Source organism: Nanorana parkeri, unplaced genomic scaffold, assembly GCF_000935625.1.
Source record: "Nanorana parkeri isolate BGI_ZX_2015 unplaced genomic scaffold, ASM93562v1 scaffold412, whole genome shotgun sequence".
NCBI lineage: Eukaryota > Metazoa > Chordata > Amphibia > Anura > Dicroglossidae > Nanorana > Nanorana parkeri.
Window position 1 is genome coordinate 779,192 of NW_017306680.1, and position 20,809 is coordinate 800,000.

Here is a 20,809-nt window from a genome sequence, read left to right on the forward strand (position 1 = left end):
ACATTGTTTTAATAACAAATGAATAAAAATCTTTGATTACAATATGCTTTTTCACCTAAATAAGGTGGCAGCAACATCTCCATGAGCTTAATATTATACAATTCTAATTATTCTACAATCTGTTTATCAACAAAGACTTCTAGCGACTGTATTACCCCCTGTCAATTGTGATCTTTTTGAGAAGTCTTTTCTTTCTTCCTCTGATATCTACAAAAAATTAAAATACATATACTGTATGAGGGAAATGTTACTTATAAGCATCTAAATACCTTTAAGCATCTAAAGGGAACCTTTTTTTTCTTAAAACATAAGCACAAGCAATTCAAAGTGCACTAACCAGATGCTTATTCTAGAAACATGGGGTAACCGAGACCCTAAAAAAGGTGAACTCCAGGCACAAAAATATTCATTTAAATATATTCCTTAACCCCTTCGTGACTGGCGACGTACAGTGTACGGCGCCAGCATTGGGGCTGTTTAAACAGACTCCCGGTGGCTATTGCCTCCGTGAGTCTGTTTAAACTTGTAAAGCCGACTGTCGACTTTACAACAGAAGCGATTCTGGCGACTTACCTGTCGCCAGATCGCTTCTGTGTCCCGTAGAAGGGGCCGCCACCCCGCCGGACACCGCCTCCGTGCTTCCCGGGCTCCATTGCCCCTCCTACGGGCCCGGGACCGGCGTCCTTGGTGTCCGCGGGGAGGAGGTCGACGAACTTCCGTTCGAACTTCCTTAACCACTGAACCTTCACATTCTCACATAATTCATTCCCACTGCTACCTCCTCATGTATCACTCCCCGCTCTTTCAGATTGTAAGCCCTCAGGGGCAGGGCCCTCCTTACCATCTTGTCTTGAATTGTATTGTAACTGTAATGTCTTCCTTATATTGTAAAGCGCTGCGCAAACTGTTGGCGCTATATAAATACTATGTAATAATAATAATAAATCCCCTCCCCGTTCTATGGGCCTGGGAGCGATGCAGATTGCATCACTTCCGGTCCCTGGGCTATCAGTTCTGGGCTCCTGCAGCCCAGCTATAAGCTATTGAAGTGCGATCTGCAATACACGCACCTTTAGACAAGTTGGGAAAAAGGTATAGGTTTATCAAGTTCAATTGCTCACACAGTCTAGAAGTGTTGGATTTCAATGAATAAGCCCATCCATGATTGATGTTTTATATGTGTGTGGACAGTGAAGGGAACACTCTGAGATTGCCTTGATTAGGCTAAAAGGTGGCCATACACTCTACAACCATCGCAAGACCTTAGCCTTGCGATGGTTGTACAGGGATTAAAAAAACGTACGATCCGCCTATCTTGGACAGGCAGATCGCACTTTCGATCATCGCAAGCCCGCCCCCCTGAGGGGCGGGCTTCCGATGACCGCAATGCTGAACGGGCGTGCGCACACCGGCCCGTTCGGCATTTGTCTTCCGAGCACCGTTCTAACCAGCCGAGAACTGTACGATTCCCGGCTGGTTTTCGAACATGCTGGTTCGACGGAAGACGTGCGACCGTACAGTAGAAACGGTTGCACGTCTCCGTTCACACTGCTCGATTCTCGTACGATCGCGGGATTTCCCGCGATTCTAGTACGAGAATCGAGCAGTGTATGGGCACCTTAACAGACATTTTTACCTGTCTATCCGCTCATTGGTCTGGTTCATTTTTTCAGCTTCTTTCAATTTATCCTCCATCAAACGTGAAAGGAGCTCTTCATGTTCCCGTTCAATACATCCAAGACGGGTTAGTAAGGTTTCAACCTCCTCTCTCAGTCTTTGAGAATCTTCACAACAGGAACTACAACATGGTATTATAAAATAAGAACCAAGGTAAATAAGAAAATAATATTAGACTTTTCTACAAATAATTTACAGCAAATCCACTTGCAAAAGATAAAATGTCTTTAGAGTTACTTAACAATAAACCTGCCCCAAAGAGAACATTAGAACACAGTTATGTGTCAGGGCATAAACTGCAGCCATCTACTAAAATGCAGACTTTCTGAAAGCTGAAACATATGCATGCGCTCCACTCACCTCCCACAAGCCCATGCCTATTTAACCCCTTCATGACTGAGGCCCTTTTTTCAATTTTTGCACCCATGTTATATACAGAAGAACCAAACATTGCTTCCTAGAATGTGTATAGGGGAAAACCAATCTATACTGCACTACCAGCACTTGCCACATATTTAAAAGGAGAACTATGGGGTAAGTGTTTTCCCCCATCATTCTCCTAAGGGTTAAGGGAGGACATATATACTAGCGTCCTCCTGTGAACCAAATCTCAGTATATCGCAAGCCACAGCTCGCGGTATACTAAGACCGCCGCAGGCAGGATGGATCCTGACATTACTGTCGAGATCCACCCAGCTGCGTGAGTGACAGCTGGCTCTGCCTATCTAGAGACAGAGACAGCTGTACTCGCCCCCTGTCTGTTCCGCCAGTCAGCGCTGGAGGACCGGAGAGGGGAGGGAGGGAATCCCTGCAGGGAGCCATGAGTGACAGTCGCAGCTCTCTGCAGGGAGATGATGGAGAAGAGAGCGAGCGACGGTATGTGTTCGCTCACTTCCCGATCTATTGAGCCGACGTGTGACAGTTTCATTGTCACACGTCGGCTCGAACTATGAGGATGAGTGAAATTCACTCACCTCATAGTTCTTTAATAGTGCAGGATTACAACCATGCTTTAGATATAAGGGGCAGAAGGACTATCAAAACTTTCCATCAGATATTTTCTACAAACCACGCAATTAACAAAAATCCAGCCATGAGATCAAACGTCAATTAAAAAAAACTGCATACCAATCTCTGGTATTCTGAATGACGTCTATGTTGGACTTCTGGCTAGAGATTAGTTCCACTTCTTGTTGCTCCTATATAGAAGTAAAATGTACATAAAACATGAATGCAATGGGCATAGACATATATAAAGATAAGCTATAGTGTTCAGCCTATTCTGCACATGTATGCTAACCTTTGAAAGACAAAGCAAACAAATAAACAAACTGTTTACGAGGACACCAGTCTCCCTTTGCTCGTGTTTTCATTTTGAACCATTTGGTGACCGAAAGCCATAACTCTGTGGAAGTTGTTTGCACAGTGATGGACAAATCCATGTTAATGGATAGTCAAAGCTCCTTGATATAATACAGTATAACTATTGAACATCTGAGGACCTTCAAAAAGAGTTGCTGTATCTGCTTTCTTGGCTCTATGGTTTTCTTGAACTAGGAAATAACCCTTCTACTATAAAAGAAGAGGAAAGGTGATCTGCAGATGACTTTTACTTTGGAATGCCAAGGGGGGAGGGGGGGAGTTTTGCCTTAAGCTTAATTGAAATGTTTTCTTCTGTCCTTTTTCTATAGGGTGCCAATTATTTTTAGTAACCAAGTAATCTATTGGTTATGGAGAAAACCATCTAGATCAGAATTCTAACTTACTGCCTAGAAAACTGGGTTTCCTTCCTTATGTTTGTTTATTCTAAGTGCTGATGCTGATACTTTTTCAGTGCTAATTATTTATGGAACACAAAAAAATACCTTCCACCCTTCTGTTTTTATTTGCTTTTCAGCAGAAGTTGTCAATTACCCACGTCAAGGTATATGAACTTCCTTAAAGTGACACTAAACTCAGGAGTTAAATCTTAAAAATGCATTCAAGTACTTTACCTATTAACAAAAATGTAGCTTATTTGTGCATCACTCGGCTGTAGATCCTGAAATCATCTCTGAATTGGTGCTGACACTGTCCTTCCTTCTGGAGGGTGGCTACTTTTGTTCTCCATTGTCCCCGAGTGTGTTTTAAAGTAGCCACCGCTCCAAGCTCACTCCTGTGATGGACTACAATCTCAATACATATTAGTAAACTAACCGTGAGATTATAGTCCATCACAGGAGTGATCTTGGAGCAGTTCTACTTTACAACACACAGAGGGACCATGGGGAACAAAAGTAGTCACCCTCCAGAAGGAAGGACAGTGTCAGCACCAATTCAAAGATGATTTGAGGATCTACCGCTGATGATACAAAAATATAAATCTTTGGTAATACTTAGGGTACTTGAATGCTTTTCAAGTTTCTATGCCTGAGTTTAGAGTCACTTTAACTGTGTACAGGTGATCACTAGATCAGATGGCAGTTGATCAGTAATTACTGCAACTGCTCTCAATATAGTAAATCCTCAACATGGCTGTAATAGAATTGAAACAAGGTCAATTGTACCATGATATAGGCCATTAAGATCAATATAAACATACATGTGTCAGAAAACCGATTACACTAAATGTCAGTGTGCAATTGGCAAACAGATAAAAAAAAGCAGCATCCCGTGTTTTCACAAAACTGAAATACCTGCTGTGGCTGGAGAAAATGCTTTTCTGGAAACGCAAGCCGGGCGGTAACATGATCAAATCTGTAGTCATTTGTTCATGTGATCCCTACTAAAGGTGGGGGATCAGAATTTGGTTATGGAAACTGCAGTTTTTTCCTGTAAAGGATGTAAAAATGTATTTATTACTGGTATTTATACCAGTATGTAAAAACTATACCAGGATGTAAAAATAGCCATATGAGCCAGTAACCTGCAGATCTGGGTAGGGAAACATCGCTCAATAGGCTGATTGCAGAGATCCAATCTCCTGAAATAAAACGGCAGGTCAGATGGTCAGGCCTGTGCAGTCAGCCCTGATTGAAGGAGGTGCAGCTCTGCAGATCAGTAAATAGAAGGTTCTCTTTCTCCAGGAGAGTCTCTCTAGGATGGTCTGTCTTTTTACAGCTGTCTCTCGCAGTCCCACAATGTCAATCTCACTTTCTAGCGCAATCTTTATCATTACAAGGCGTTCCCTTTCAGCACAGTGCAGCCTAAAGGTGCCCATACACTGCTCGATTCTCGTACGAGAATCGCGGGAAATCCCGCGATCGTACGAGAATCGAGCAGTGTGAACGACGACGTGCGACCGTTTCTACTGTACGGTCGCACGTCTTTTGTCTAAGGAGCACGCTAGAAAACCAGCCGAAAATCGTACGATTTTCGGCTGGTTTGAACGGGCCGGTGTGCGTTCAGCATTGCGGTCATTGGAAGCCCGCCCCTCAGGGGGGCGGGCTTGCGATGATCGAGAGTACGATCTGCCTGTCCAAGGTGGCCATACACTGTACAACCCTCACAAGACTTTTGTCTTGCGAGGGTTGTAAAGTAATTTAAAAAAGTACGATCTGCCCATCTTGGACAGGCAGATCGTACTTGCGATCATCGTAACCCCGCCCCCCTGAGGGGCGGGCTTCCGAAGACTGCAAACGGGCAGAGTGCGCGTGCGCACACACCGGCCACCCGGCAGTTGTTGAACAAGCAGGCCACTAACTCGCCCGAGAATCGTACGAGTTTTCCAGCCTGCTTGTTCGACGAAGACGTGAGACCGTGCAGTAGAAATTGTCGCACGCCTTCCATACACTTTGCGATTATCGTACGATCGTGGGATTTCCCGCGATTCTCATACGATAATCGTGCAGTGTATGGGCACCTTTAGCCTCCTAAGGACAACTTCACCCACAAAGGGTTTGAGTAAATGAAAATGTGGATTTTTTTTTTGTTTGGGTTTCGTACCGACTAAAACAGTTTGAAAGCGTTTAGAAAGCATGTTTGAGTTCTGATTTATCTGTTAATGTGAAGTATCTCAAATGCAAGACATTTTCCCTAAAGCAAGCAAACCTGCACAATTCTAACTGAGCATATGATAATAAAAAACATGAACCGAGATTACCTTCGGTAAAAACTGCAAGCCAAAATGATCAGTAGATCCAGGCATACTGTCATAGGCAATTGAAATGATCATATTATATCAATAATGTATTAGCCTCACCGTCTTCAACTGCAGTTTGCATTCTCTCTGGCATTTCTCTTCCCCTTGCTGATCTAGTAGCTTTATATCTGTTGACAGAACAAAGATTCAACAGTATTTTGGAAAAAGTAGTAGTTTTATCATATCAATAATTGGTTGAACTTAAAGGACTCTTAACACTGACAAACTACACTGCCTGGCCAAAAAACTCACACACTCTAATATTTTGTTGGACCACCTTTAGCTTTGATTACACATTCACAATGGCATTGTTTCCATAAGCTTATGCAATCTTACAACATTTATTTATTTATGTCCAGAGTTGCATTCATTTTCCCCCCAAGATCTTGTAGTGATGATGGGAGAGTCAGACCACTGTGTAAAGTCTTCTCCAGCACATCCCAAAGATTCTCAATGAGGTCTGGACTCTGTGGTGGCTAGTCCATGTGTGAAAATGATGTGTCATGCTCCCTGAACCACTCTTTCACAATTTGAGCCCAATGAATCCTGGCATTGTCATCTTGGAAAATCCATTGATGGAAAACCTGGTTATTCTATATATGCAGCTGACCTCACTTTTGTAGACATAATGCTGCTGAACCTAGACTAATTATCCAATGGAAGGCTCTTGCTTTTTGCTTAGCTAAATCCAGGTGGTGACTTTTTTTTGGCCAGGCAGTGTATGCAACTACAAAATATGCATATCCCTTACTTCATCATAACAGTGAGAATCAATGTGCTGTTGAGTTCAAAGAGGCCAACTATTGGTTCCTACAGGTTTTTTTTAACCCTTATTTTCAGGTTTTGGGGAAGCCCTGCTAAATACAATTATATCTACAGCTTGCTTACTACCATGATCAGTAAGTTGTAGAAATTTTTAAATAAGATAAAGAATGTGGTTTCTAAAAGAAAGATAAAAATAAAGAATGTGGTGTACCTAGAGTATCTGCCAGCAGTGGTTCTCAACCTGTGTAACCCCACATTTGTCCATGGTCATTAAGTCACGACCCAAGTCGCACTGCAATGGAACGCACAGCATTGCAGTACCATGCGTTTCGGTGCGGGCGATCGAACTGTGGGTGGGAGGTGCGTTTGGGGTGCAATTTAATGATCCACCCAGTCTCCATACCTTACCAGAACTGGAGTGAATCCTCAGCCTGGGGTTCAGTGTGGGCTGCTGTGCTGTGACAGAGCTCCATCCATAAGTGCATGGTTTGTACAGCTCCCTTTGGGTGTCCTGTAGAGGTGTCGGGAGCCAGGATGTGACATCACACCGGTCCAGGCACCTCTACAGGACAAGTGAGGAAGCTGGATGAATGGATGGAGCTCCCTCGCGGCCATAGCCCCATCCCACCTCAAGCTGACACTCGGCACAGAATAACTCAAGAACTGGCAGTGCTGCAAAAGGTGGAGGCTGAGGAAGGCATGAGGCGACCCACTGAACATGAGGTCACAACCCACCAGTTGAGAACCAAGGCTCTACAGTATAAGGCAAACCTATTTTAGTAAGAATCATGAAATAAAGTAAACAATGGCCAAAAAAGAAATCTGTAGGGCCCCCTGACATGGATGGTCGGTGGAAAATGTTCCTTCTTGCATTAGTTGTTAGTGTACAATGTACTGTTACATTGGTGGACAGTGTGGAAGTGACCTATTACATCAGTGGTTAATGTGGTAGCCCTTTACACTGGTGGACAGTGTAGAAGTGACCCCTTAAGGTGCCCACACACCTTACAATTTATCTGCAGATTTTCTGTGGTCAGATTGAAAAGGAGTCAAGGTTTAACCACCTAAGTACCAGATCAATTTTGTCATTTTTGCACACACTTAATGGAAACTGGATAGAAAAATACTTTAAAACCCCCAAACAAGTATATATTTTCTGAAAGCAGAGACCCTGTAGGATAAAAAAAATGGTAGCTGCATTTTTTTTATGTTGCACGATATTTGCGCAAATGTTTAGCAAATCCATATTTCTAGGAAAAACAAAACCACTTAAATGAACTTCAGTGCACTGCACGGCAACACAATTTAATACCGTTTCTTTGGTAACATATAAAAGATGAAGTTATATTGAGTAAATAGATACCAAACATCTTGAGTATTAAAATTGCGTCTAATACAGACAGTAGATGGTCATCTGCAGGTTTTGGCAGCCATCAGCAACAAACAGTATTTCTACCAAAATAGACCTCATGAAATACCTGCAATCAATCCACATCAAAAGGCTTTTAGAACATATTGCAGATGTCTAAAGGTGCCTATACACCTTACAATTATCTGCAGATTTTCTGTGGTCAGATGGAAAAAGTGCAACAGATTGGCCCAGGTGGAGATTACTCCATCCACACAGTTAAGTGTAGATGGAGGAATCTGTTGCACCTTTTCCATCTGACCATAGAAAATCTGCAGATAATTGTAAGGTGTATGGCCAGCTTTCCAGGAAAACTGCAATTCAGTGGACTGCACACAAACCTTTAAAAAAAAAAATCTAGATCTGCTTATATACCAGTAATCACATACATTTTTGTATCCTATCACTGGACCAACAATGGAGAGAAAGGGAAAATGCATGGTGCCACAAAATATCTAAAAATGCAATTGACTTGAAAAGAAAAAACAAATTGCATTGTGTAGGTAAATATCAAAATAGGAAAATATGCAGGTTTTCAAGCACAACCTGGTCAGAAGATGTCAAGGTCTTCCAGACAAATTAGACTCCTTCCCCAAACCTGTCCAGCCAATCCAGGGGGTTGAATAGATAAGAGCCCGTTGACACGGGTATTCCGAGCAGGTCTGCCTGTCAGTTTTTCAGGAAGAACTGATCGGAAGCCCAATGTTAGTCTATGGGCAGCCGAATCTAAAAGGATGTGCGTCCGTTTACATCTGATTAGCCTGACTCCAGCCAGGTCCGGAAAACCAAACGGAACAGAGTTGCAGACCTGATCGTGAGGGATCTGGGGTAATCCGATGAAAATGGACGTATGTCCATTTACATTGGACTCCCAATAGACCAACACCGGCCCAATAATTTAATTTTTTAAGGAGGAAAAAAAACGGACACAATGGTGACATCCGTTCTGAACCGCTTAGATCAACAGGGGATCCATGCACCCCCTACAAATTAGAACTGAAGGTTTCCATGTGAAATGGGTCTGATCACATCAAGTTTCCCAGATGCATATGGAAGGCAACTTGTTACCAGAATGTGCCGATGAAACAAATGATATTTATGTTCACAGTGTAGGATTTTTTTTTTCCCACTGAAGCTCTGGGGCCACTGATGGAATACATAATTCACAGTGGAGGTATCTAGTTTGCAACAGTTCAAATATGTTATCAGCTTAATGTAAATAATCTTGGTTAATGTTAAAGTGAACCTGTCATGACAAAAATACAGAGGCTGCTGTTATAGTTCTCTGTCTGAAAACAGTAGTTACCTGGTGTTCATACTGGTCTTCTAGCTTCAATGCTTTCTGGGTTACTGACTAAACACAAGTATGCAGATGCCAGAAAGCCGGAGAAAAGTCAGCAAAAATTATTTGTCTGCATGTTTCACCTGAACATTGACTCACAGTACTGAAGTAAGATACCACAGCCAGGCAGCTAGTATTTACAGGAGATGGCCACAATACCTGTCCCCAGTTTTTTTTTGTCTAGGGGCTTTGTTCTTGTTGATATAAGTTATATCATTTGAAGACTGTAAAGAGCTGTTTTCATTGGTCGTTGGATATAAGTTGTGAGGAATTTGAATCCCTGGTCTAGCCTCCGAGGACATTAGTGAAAAACTGAGAGGGTATATCCTGGGCTGGCCTACATTACTTTGTCTGTCAGTGTCCAATCCTCTTGCAGACGACAGTACAACCTATATGTTAAACATTTCCTGTGTTCCTCAAAGAACAATAAAAAGTGACACTCCTTTGTACCACACATTTTGCTGAAGCACGCTCTCAGCCTTGGAACTACAAGTCCCATGAGACATTGCAAGACTGACAGCAACAAACATGACTCCCAGAGACAGGTGCATGATGGGATTTGTAATTTCACCACTCCTGGAGCGCCAAACTTGCCTACCCCTAATCTAATCATGGTTTCTCTTGGGAACCCGGACACTTATTGTAAGGATGACATCACTGCGCATAAATAAGCCCCCATTCAACTAGTGAATTTTGCAATGTCCAAAAAAATGCATCACACTTACCCTTTGCAAGTGTGAATGGGTGCGTAGGGCACTACAACACTGAAAGCACGTTAAGCAGTGAAAAAAAGGCACAAAATATAGTCTCAATTAAAACACTATAGTCTCCCTTTCAAAAAAGCAACTTAGACTCTTATCTTGCTTTCATCTGTACCTCTACAATGCGTCAGATTAGCATAAACCAAACTTGTGTACGATTGCATTACGTCTTATTGCCAAACACTTTAATACCATTACTGAATATTAGAGAGATGAAAGCTAGAACATGATCACAGCATTACATGACTCCACCAGCTTGCCGTAGTTGCCGAGCTGCAGCTGATCTCGCTTTGTCAGCTGACGTCTAATTTGCTGTTTCCATAGGCATTCCATATCACGTGACCACCAGCGGCAGACCTTTCACGGGGCTCAATTGCTACGCCCACAAATAGGCTCCTCCGTTAGCCTTAACCACGCTGGCCAAAATTTCTTGTCATAGATTTGCACAGCAAGCAAGTGATTAGGTATACTGGACGCCATCTTAGTACTCTCATTACTTACGGGAACCGGAAGTGTCTGATGGAAGCTCCGCTGTTGTAAAGGAAGCTGAGTCTTTGGGAAGGTGTTGATTTGTTGAACAGGGTATGTGTTAGTTTACGGGATCGCTTTGCACTCCAAAATTATTTTTGCACTTTTTTTTGTAGGACATGTGAGTCATTTTTTATTATAATTTGTAATCATTATGCTGTATGTTCTTTTTTTGTTTAACCAAATAGACAATTAAAAAAATAAATGTACCTTTTTCCTTGTTTTAAATGCATCATATTTTATATAACTGATGCCATTAAATGTTTTGATTATAGATTTATTCTGTAAAGTGTGGCACGCACTGTTTCTGCTATAGAAATACTACATAATCTTGTTATTTCCAAATATTTGTTTTGCTTATAAGGATGCCAATATGTGTAGGTCTTTATAAATATTTTATTTAATCTATGGCAGGGGTGTGCAAACTTCTGCCCTCACGCTGTGGCGAAAGCACAAATCCCATCATGCATCTTCCTATGGCAGTCATGCCTGTGTTTTGCAATGCCAGTGACAGAGCCATGGCACTGAATACTGTCTGTGTGCATCCAGATCAGTGCATCCATCCTTGTATTGATGTCATGGTGGATTGGTTTATGGTGGATTTGTAGTTGCACCATAGCTGAAGGGCCAGAGTTTGCGTAGCCCTGGTCTATAGTAAAAAAAAATAAGTGTGTGCTGCAGTGATGTAAGGGTTAGCAAAAGGGACCAGGAATTCAACATGTCAGCAAGTGTCTCGGATGAAGAGGATTCTCTGGGCATCCCAGCTCTTGAAGACTGAGACGATCAGTAGGGGCAAAGGTAAGGCTGATTCACACGGGCTCATGGATCCATAAATCCAGACGGGGCTACGTTTATGCGCCCGGGACGCACAGGTGTTCCATGACAGCCATGGCTCTGTCACTGTACGGATGTAAAGACTGATATGTGCATGATCTGTACAGCCACATCCTGTCATTGAATTAACAGGAAGCTGTTTGTAATACCTGGGCACATTAACATGGCCCCCTGCACTGAAGTATGGATCCATGCACCCATGTGAAGCGGCCCCAAGTATAAAATCCCTTCTTTACAGGGAATACGTTCTTACTCTTTTTAAAATAATATTGAACCTCTGCCTTTTTAAAATGTACTGGGTAATGTTATGCATTGCAACATTAATTATCTAGTACATTTATTACTTAAAGTGCCTGAAAAATTAATTGCTCGACGACAGCGGCTCCAGGTTGCTTCTCTTTAACATCCAGGTAGTGGAGCGCACTCCCTGTTCACTTCACATATAGCAGCTGATTGGCTGCAGTCACTGTTCAACAATTTTCAGCCCGGCTCCTTCGACGTAAGTCAATTGAAAAATTAACTTTTGTTGAACGGAATGGTGTCGGGAAGGCGATGCACTGCTCAAGTTTTAGTCGGCAGGACTCGCCAAATTTGAGTGGTGTATGGCCAGCTTTAGACAGTTTTCCCCAGAACAGGGGTCCTCATTGGAAAATTTTCACTGATGCCTAGTTAAGGTGACGGCTGTAAAATGTTGGTTTTTCTATGCTGCGAACATATGTTTTAAGGGGTTTCAAGTGTATGTTGTCCATTTTAGCTTTCAGGTTTTACTGTTTGCATTGTTCATCTTATGCTGTTTGCAGTGACCTAGGTATATACAATCATGTCCTTGCAAATTCCCATCTTTCCAGCACTTCACTGCAATCTTCACCTTGGTGTGGATGCTCAACACTACCAGTTTGTAGTACTACCATTTGGTCTATCTTCTGCATTTATAGGGTATTCCCATTGTAGGATACCTGAATCATTTTCTAGTGAGGGTAATGTCAGCTTAAAGAAGAACTCCAGGAATTTGTTTTATTAACCCGTGCAGTGGGGCGACCCACTGAGAGGCTTCATTGACCAGACTAGCAGGCAGCCGGCGCGGAGGTTTGGGTGAGTATAACTTTTTTTTCCAGCACCTAGACAAAAATGAGAATGTAAAAGTGTTAAGAACACTTATGCCCAGAGTTCTTCTTAAAAACCAGGTTCTGTTGTTGCAGTTTGAATCAAGTAGTTATTTGCAGCTACTAAAACTTGCCGCTCCTGTGTGCAATCGGTATGTCTGTTATGGCATAATTTAGGGCTCATTCATATGGGCTGTATAAACATTGCGTACAGATGTGCACGGTGCTTATTTATGTGTGCATCTAAACACAACACATGCAAATAAACAAATAGTGCGTTTTTTAAGCTGATGTAAACTTGTGCATATGTGCGTGAAGTTTCTGGTGCTCAGGGATTGTTTATAGTGCTAGAAGAATTTCTATGCATAAAAACACATACGGACCGAATGCGCACATATACGTGTCTTCAGAGATGCGTATTTTACGCATAAAATTCTGCACTTGCATTCCTTCTATGCGTGTGTGAATGAGTCCTAACTGTCTTGCAGTAGAATTCCAATTACAAAAATAGAGGGAAATAAATGGTACATTTTTTTTTTTCTGTATCATACAGGATCATTTCAGCCATTTGTACTACTAAGGCTGGTGCATTGTGAGTTCCAACTGAACAGTCCTTGTATTCATGGCCACCTATAGCTTGGCCAATGAGAGGCTCCGTGTCCTAGAGGAAATTGAGAAGGAGATTGCTGCCGTCTTGCTAAATGCAGGTAATCCTGTTAAATGATCGGTGTGTTCACAGCAGTTGTACACATTAGGACTGTGGTTTTGTTTGTGTGGTTTTTGTGTGGTTTTTGTTTATGTTCCTATCTATTTTTTCCACCTTCCAGTTTTACTTGGCAACTAAGTATTGTTATTTAACCCTTTTCTGAGCAGAGGTAATTGAAAGCTAGATGGCCTGGCAAAATGTATCAGCATCAGCTAACTTGACGGTAGGACTAATACTATTTTTATATGTTTTAAGGTCCTAGCATAGGGGACTATTACATGCTAACAAATACACAACAATGTAATGGTTTTAAAAAAAAAATAAAAATAAATTATATATATATATATTGTTATTTTATCTGATAAGTACACCATTAAACATAGACACAGATCTACAGGTTGAAGACTTATTTTTTTGATTGAAGCATCCAGCCTGCATGTTATTAGCCATAGCTAATAACGGTCACGTAATGGAGAACGACTCTGGTTCCTGATTTTTAGTGGGGACAGAAGGGGTCACTGATAGCCCCGTCAAAGGGTGGGACAGGAAATTACTGTCCCTTTAGCAAGGGTTATTTTTGCAGGAGAATGTTAAAGCTTAGCTAAACCCAAAGACAACAAATTAATATATTTTTCAGCTTACCAGTCCTTAGAAATAGTTTCTTTTTTTCATGAATATTTTTCCGATATTTTAACTAGGTAATCCTGCAAACCACACAATTCTTGTCCTAGGCTGTGGCTGTGCTTGTTTCTATACTGTATCCATAGAGAGAGCCATGGTTGACACCTTAGAACACAAACACATCTTCATCTCCATTAAATGGGGGTAGGGGAGTTAGTTTACATAAGATAGCTTGGAATAAAAGAAAACAGTTTGATATATCAGTCTAATTCCCATGACGTTCCCAAAACATGACATTTTCTGGCAAAATCAACAGGTGTGTTCTGTACTTGTGAAAAATATTCTTAGCTTGAAAAAGGAAAACTAATCCAGCCACCATATGTAAGGACTGCTAAACTGCAATATATTAAATGTTTGTTTTTAGGGCTGCAGCTAATGATCATATTCATAATCGAAAGTTGCCGATTAATTTTTTTCGATGAATCGATTAGTTGTATTTAAAAAAATCTCTCTCCCCCCAACCAACTAATCAATAATGAGAATAGTTGCCAACTATTATCGATTTAATAGATTAGTTGTTGCAGCCATATTTGTTTTTGTGTTTAGATATCCTTTAATTTACAGATTGCAGGAAAAAAAAGACAGTGAAGCTAAGGGCCTGTGTTAACAGGCTTTTGTTCGCTTCAGGTGGGTTTTGCATACCCATACCAGTATGTGTGCATGCAAATCCCATTTGAAGCAGATCAGAAAGAGGTCAACCGAAGAACAAATGCACCTGTCAGTAAATTGTAAATTATTTTAGAAGCATCTCAAGCAAATGCATTCGGAACAGGCCTCAAATATTCAAAATCAATGTTAAAAATGTAATGATCATCAAAGGTCTTTAAGTTAACTTTTTATATAATATTTGTATTATGGGTTGCTGAATTTTATTGGCATGTTAGTTTTTGGTGCCAAGAACTCAGCACTAGGTAGTTCCCGACACAAGGGTTTTGCTACCCTAAAAATAAATTGGTATGGGGGTTCTTTGGTAATGAAACTGACAGATCAGTAATTGTTTTGTTTTTGTAGCATTTAATAGTAGGGCTGCGGAAGTGAATGATTAATTCCTCGATTAATCGTTATTTTTTGATCGATTAAAATGTTTTTGATCGATACTCACCTGCGCAGGCTTCCGGGACTTCCGTCGGAGATCCGGTGATGTCACGGACATCGACGTCACCGGACTCCTCCCCCCCTTCCCCAAGTGGCCCTGTCGGCTAACGAAGGGAAGGGGGGAGGAGTCCAGTGACGTTGATGTCCGCGGCCTATTGTGCAGACAGAGGACTTCAGTGTGGGATGTAAACAAACACATTGTTCCATAATATGGAGTAATGAAGCTTTGACTAATTTATACCAGCTTGCCATCTTCCAGGCATAAAAAAAGGCTTCTATTGATATTATAGACTTTCCTTACAGAGATGGAAGTTTTGAAATCTTTTTAAATAGCTCCGAGTGGAATTCAAGCTTAATAAGTCTTTCTATCAATACCTGCAGATTTTTACCTTTTTAAAAACTTCTTTGTGTGGCCCTGTCCCCATTACCATTGTTGCTTAGACAAGAATTCTGTATGTGCGTTATAATTAATTGAAATTAATCGATTAAAAAAATCTTTAGATTAATCAAACGAAAATTTTAATCAGTAACAGCCCTATTTAATAGTCTAATTTTACCTAATTTAACTGTGTGTAGGAGGTTAGGTGGTAGGGGTTAAAAACATAACGTGAAAGAGCTGCTTAATTGGCTGGACCCTGATGACGTATGCGGCAAGAATCCTGCCAAGACAGTACAACTGTTGTAGAAAAAGTGTTGACAGGTAGGGAGCAAAACCTAAGGCAGAAGAGATTTCACAGTCTCTTCTGCCACAAAATAGCATTTTTGACAATTTGGACTTCACTTCCACTTTATCCAATTGTTTGGTTCAATCGTTATGTTTCTGTGTAGTGTGGAGCTGTGTGCAGCCGTGGACCAGCAGGGAGGAGAACGGGGAGCAGAGTGGCGGCGGCGGATTCAACTAATCAAATCAACTAATCGATAATGAGAATCATTGACAGCGATTCTCATTGATGATGATTTATTTTATCGATTAGTTGTTTCATCCCTAAATTGCTCTGCTGTGAAAATGTGCTATGTTATGTGATAATGCCATACCACTACATTATAATTCAGCCTATAAGTACCACAGGTTAATTCAAAGGTAACTCTAATGCCTTTAGCTCCTAGTTCAGTTTGTCATGCCAGCAGGCTACTAGCTTGATCTCTTGAAGGCAACTTTCTTTCAGTAAATCTGAGTTTGAGCTTATTTTGTTTTAAAGAAAAATTGTCATGATTGTACTTAAACAAGAATCATATTTAGTCAGTATAATTGTGCAGGCTAAATTATGAAATAATTAAATCTGTTCTCTTATACAACTTTACTTTGTGTGAGTTTGGCTTATCGACTTTGGTAGTAGGGTAAACAGTCCCATGAAGGTTTGATAGTTGTTTCTCAGTAGCCTGACCAAACAAACTGACTTCCAACTGCTGAGTGTGCATAACCAAATCAAATAGTAGAGCCTTTTAATTAATAACAATTCACACCTTCAGCCATGTAAACCGAAGGATTAACAAGTGTCCCACACTTTGTGACACTAAGGTGATTGGATTATGTAATTAGAGTAGTATATTTATTTTCCATTATGTTTATGGACAAAGTGAGTTATGCTTGTGGATGTTAAGGGTAGGGTATGTCTCGTAATCTTAGAACGTATGAACAAGTCCTGTCAAATGTGACTAATGAGCTATACCGTAATCTGGATAATTGAGAACCTAAGATATAGAGGGAATGGAGGCGATACATTTTCTTTACTTTGGTCCACATGGCTACAATATCGTACAAATTTAAGGTATTCTTGAATTTATACACATTATTGCCAATTGGACATATCAGCGACATATATGTGAACTTAAGATGTCATTTGTTGTAAACCACTGTGTGGTTTACAAGTGTGATGTAAATGCTAATACGTGCATAGATGATTGGATCTTAGCGATTTAGTTCCCTGATAATGTTTTATTGATATGTGCATATGGTGGATGTTTTCCTTTTTCCTTTTTTTTTTTTCTTGCTCTGTTTGTTCTATATTCTATTTTTTTAAATGATTGTTAAAAGGAAAACTTTAATACAAATTATATGATCTAAAAAAAAAGATATGGGTTGACAATTTTTTTTTTCTCTTGCAGGAAATGTTATTTTGGAACTCTCCAAAGAAAAGCCAAATGAACGTCTCCTAGACAGACAGGCCACTCAGTTCATGGCTTCTATGCAAAAGGTGGAATCTGAGCTTTCAGGACAGATCCGCTATCTTACACAGGTACAAATTTAGGGGCAATATTAAGAAACAAGAAGAGGCAGTAGTTGCCTATGAACTAAACAAAATATTTTAATCTAGTTGATGATTTTGGACAATATAGACAGTTCATATTTTTCATTATTTTATAAATGATTTACGTAACGTTGTTATAAATTAGTTGTTTTTTTTGTACAGGGCAGTAAATAGAATTCCCAAAATGGGGTTTTACTAACATTCCAATATAAAGATACTGGTAGAGCAAAAAGAAAAATGTGTAACTGTGGGTGCCTAATTAATGTCTTGCCCAAATCACTGCTACGATTCATAAAACTTTATTACCAAGTAAAATTAAAACCATAAAATGGCTGACACTTGTTATATCCTTCACATATATAGTTCTTTTTTAAATGTATCAATAAACATTTCTGTAGAATGATCGGGTATACAGGTAGAAGGTAGAATAAGAATAGGCAAGGTTATATTTAAATATGTACCGTATTTGCCGGCGTATAAGGCGACTGGGTGTATAAGACGACCCCCTAATTTTCCACCTAAAACATAGGTTTTCGGCTATACTCGTCATATAAGACTACCCCACTTCCGAGGCAACACCATTTAAAAACATAATGGATGGATGTGCGGTAATACTGTATGTACGGTAGATTCAGCTACATACAGTATACCGCTGAGCCAATCACGGCGAGCAATGTATTCTGTTAATGAATACAAAGCTTGCTTGGATTTGCAGATGTTGTGTACATCGCTCGCCGTGATTGCCTCAGCTACTGTATGTAGCCAAAGCTACCGTACATACAGTATTACCGCACATCCAGCCGCTGACAGATTAGGGACGTTTGTTTTGGGCCAGATTGGCCTAAACGAACTAAAGGTTCACATTGTATTGGATGTTTTTAAGTATAAAAAGTAGTCTTATACGCCAGCAAATACAGTACATGTTTAGTATTTGATGCCTGCTATATTTATACAGTGAACTCTGTTATCTGGTATTCAGCTAACCAGAACTCCCATTGAACGGGGAAAAAAAAATGAATCCCCGTGTACTTACTGTTCTGCCGATCTGCACCTTTCTAGGAGTGGGAGAGAGGGCTCTGGAGCATGGAAAGGTACAGGAATGGGCTGAAAAGTGCGGGATTATCCTGTGAATGAGCATCTGAGCAACATCTGAAAAGTGCTGGAAACCGGTGTCTGATCGATTTGTTTGTGAAAGTGCTGTGTTATCCTGTAAACAAGCGCCACCTCGTGATCCTTCCCAGTACTGCAATGTATTGCTAATTGTTTAGAGTACAATGTACTGTTATGGTATGGTATAGTATGGGGTATATCACAATGCAGTTGTGAGCAGCTAGCACATTAGCCCCCAGGTGTGACCTCTCCCCCTTAACTTTGGATAATTGTAACATAAGAGAAAAAAAACAGGGGTTTCTGAGAGGTATTACACCACAGCTTAAAGTTTTTTTGTATAAAATTAATTTTTTATTACACATGTACTAAAAATATATATAAAAAAGACAAACAACAATTGCAAAAAGCCCTAAAACAAGATCATTGTATCAGGAGCATAGACCCATAAAGCATTCTGTACATATCAGTTAAAGATCAATAAATGTTCATTTGAGAATCAGTGTGTCCAATCAATACGCGTTTCACAGCTTTGCTTCATCAGGGGTTTGTGAACTGATCTAACAAGAAACAGTATGTTCAATCAATGCATATCAACAATACATTACATAAATCTATTATAGAGTGTATAGAGAGATGTGTTTCGGCAGCCAGACCAAACAGAGGGAAACCCACCACCACTGTCACCATCACACACCCGACACTCACCACCCACTGGGAGTAACTGGATATGGGTAGAGTTCCCTGTACGGAGTGTGGACGGGGATCGGATTCCTCCGACATAAGCACTCTGCCCATATCTGTCCCGGGGACCTCAAGGCCACGATAGGAGGGATCCCAGGTGTAAGCAGAAAGGCAGGACTGCCTATGCTTATCTTAGCTGTAATATTGTTGTGGTCTAGCTGCCGAAACACATCTCTCTATACACTCTATGCTATATAATAGATTTATGTAATGTATTGTTGATATGCATTGATTGAACATACGGTTTCTTGTTAGATCAGTTCACAAACCCCTGATGAAGCAAAGCTGTGAAACGCGTATTGATTGGACACACTGATTCTCAAATGAACATTTATTGATCTTTAACTGATATGTACAGAATGCTTTATGGGTCTATGCTCCTGATACAATGATCTTGTTTTAGGGCTTTTTGCAATTGTTGTTTGTCTTTTTTATATATATTTTTAGTACATGTGTAATTAAAAATAATTTTATACAAAAAAACTTTAAGCTGTGGTGTAATACCTCTCAGAAACCCCTGTTTTTTTCCTCTTGTGTTACAATAGTGTGGGGTATAGCATTAGTTAATAATGTTTAATAGTAACTCTCAAGCAACAAGAAACTGAATTTATCCAGAATCTTCCAATCCCCCGTGGATGCCGGTTAACGGTGAGATTACTGTATTGATATTTTTTTGTACCGGTACTTGTAGATCGTTGTCCTATGTGTTCCCCTTTCAGAAGTGGACTCTTGGTTTATGAAATATTAAAAATGTACTATCCATCATTGATGTCGCAGCATATTGCATATACATTTTAGCAGGGATTTTGCAAAGACAGAAAATCACAAATTTTTATTTTTGCTCTACTAGGATTTACAAAAAGTGTCAATGATAAATATCAAGTTCACAGTACAGCAGGAATGTATTGTATTCAAATTATTTGATTTTTGTTGGCCAGTATTTTTTTTTTTACAGCTTCCTCCCGTTTTTGTTTTTTTAAATCCAGGTAGCCACAGGGCAGCCACATGAAGGATCCAGTTACAGCACACGGAAAGATGGCACAATGGCCCTTAACAGAATTGATTATGCTCGGGTAAAGCTAGCAGAGCTGTGCCGAACTTGTGAACAGATGCTGGATCAACCTTGACCTCTGGGATTAAAGATTTTATTTTAAATGAACTTTTCATTATGTAATATTGACCAGAAAATGGGGTTCTCATTAGATACTTGGCGAGTGTGACAAATTGACCTGGTCTGACTTTTTTTCTACTTTTGTAGAAAATAAACTATGGCTGTTTTTTTAGATACATACTGATGTAGAAGTAGAGAATTTTTTTTTTTTTTTTTACTCGGATGTGCAGGATACATGTATCCATTTCCTTAAATGGATTAGCACTGAATATAGACTGAATCAGTTCTCCAATTTTTTTCTTTTTGTAATTTTTGTGTTTGCTTGCAAATCATAATGATTCATGAACTCTGTCAGCATGTACTCCCCTATAGTATGAAGGCCCAATCACACTATGCCAGTCTGTTGTGTGTAACCAGTCCATTCAGATTTTTAAGAGCTGCCAATGCATGAAAAAATTATCAAATCTGTAACCTTTTTGGTAACGCAGCGCTATTCAAAATGATTGGCAACACAGTTTACAAAATCATGTACAGTGTATTAGCACAATGTGCCAGTGTAAACACGCCCTAACACCTCT

General features: G+C 40.3%; 1 protein-coding gene and 1 long non-coding RNA gene across 2 annotated transcripts; one reads left to right on the forward strand and one right to left on the reverse strand.

Moving 5' to 3' along the window:
- Positions 1-172: 172 nt before the first annotated feature.
- LOC108789629 lies at positions 173-2,837 on the reverse strand. The gene is made up of 3 exons (XR_001941412.1): positions 2,806-2,837; positions 1,637-1,798; positions 173-207 (listed from the first exon to the last, which is right to left on the reverse strand). It is a non-coding gene; the product is annotated as an uncharacterized LOC108789629 (long non-coding RNA).
- A 7,765-nt stretch (positions 2,838-10,602) lies between these two features.
- On the forward strand, positions 10,603-20,294 carry MED11 (mediator complex subunit 11). Its single transcript, XM_018559694.1, has 4 exons — positions 10,603-10,635; positions 13,092-13,245; positions 17,127-17,257; positions 20,107-20,294. The coding sequence occupies exons 2-4, from the start codon at positions 13,161-13,163 to the stop codon at positions 20,245-20,247; spliced, it is 357 nt and encodes a 118-aa protein (XP_018415196.1). The 5' UTR covers positions 10,603-10,635; positions 13,092-13,160; the 3' UTR covers positions 20,248-20,294.
- The last annotated feature ends 515 nt before the right edge of the window (positions 20,295-20,809 follow it).

Coding starts and splice junctions, on each gene's coding strand:
- MED11 (XM_018559694.1), top strand. CDS start 13,161: ATGGCCACCTATAGCTTGGCCAATGAGAGGCTCCGTGTCCTAGAGGAA. Junction 13,246..17,126: donor TGCCGTCTTGCTAAATGCAG/GTAATCCTGTTA, acceptor TTTCTCTTGCAG/GAAATGTTATTTTGGAACTC. Junction 17,258..20,106: donor AGATCCGCTATCTTACACAG/GTACAAATTTAG, acceptor TTTTAAATCCAG/GTAGCCACAGGGCAGCCACA.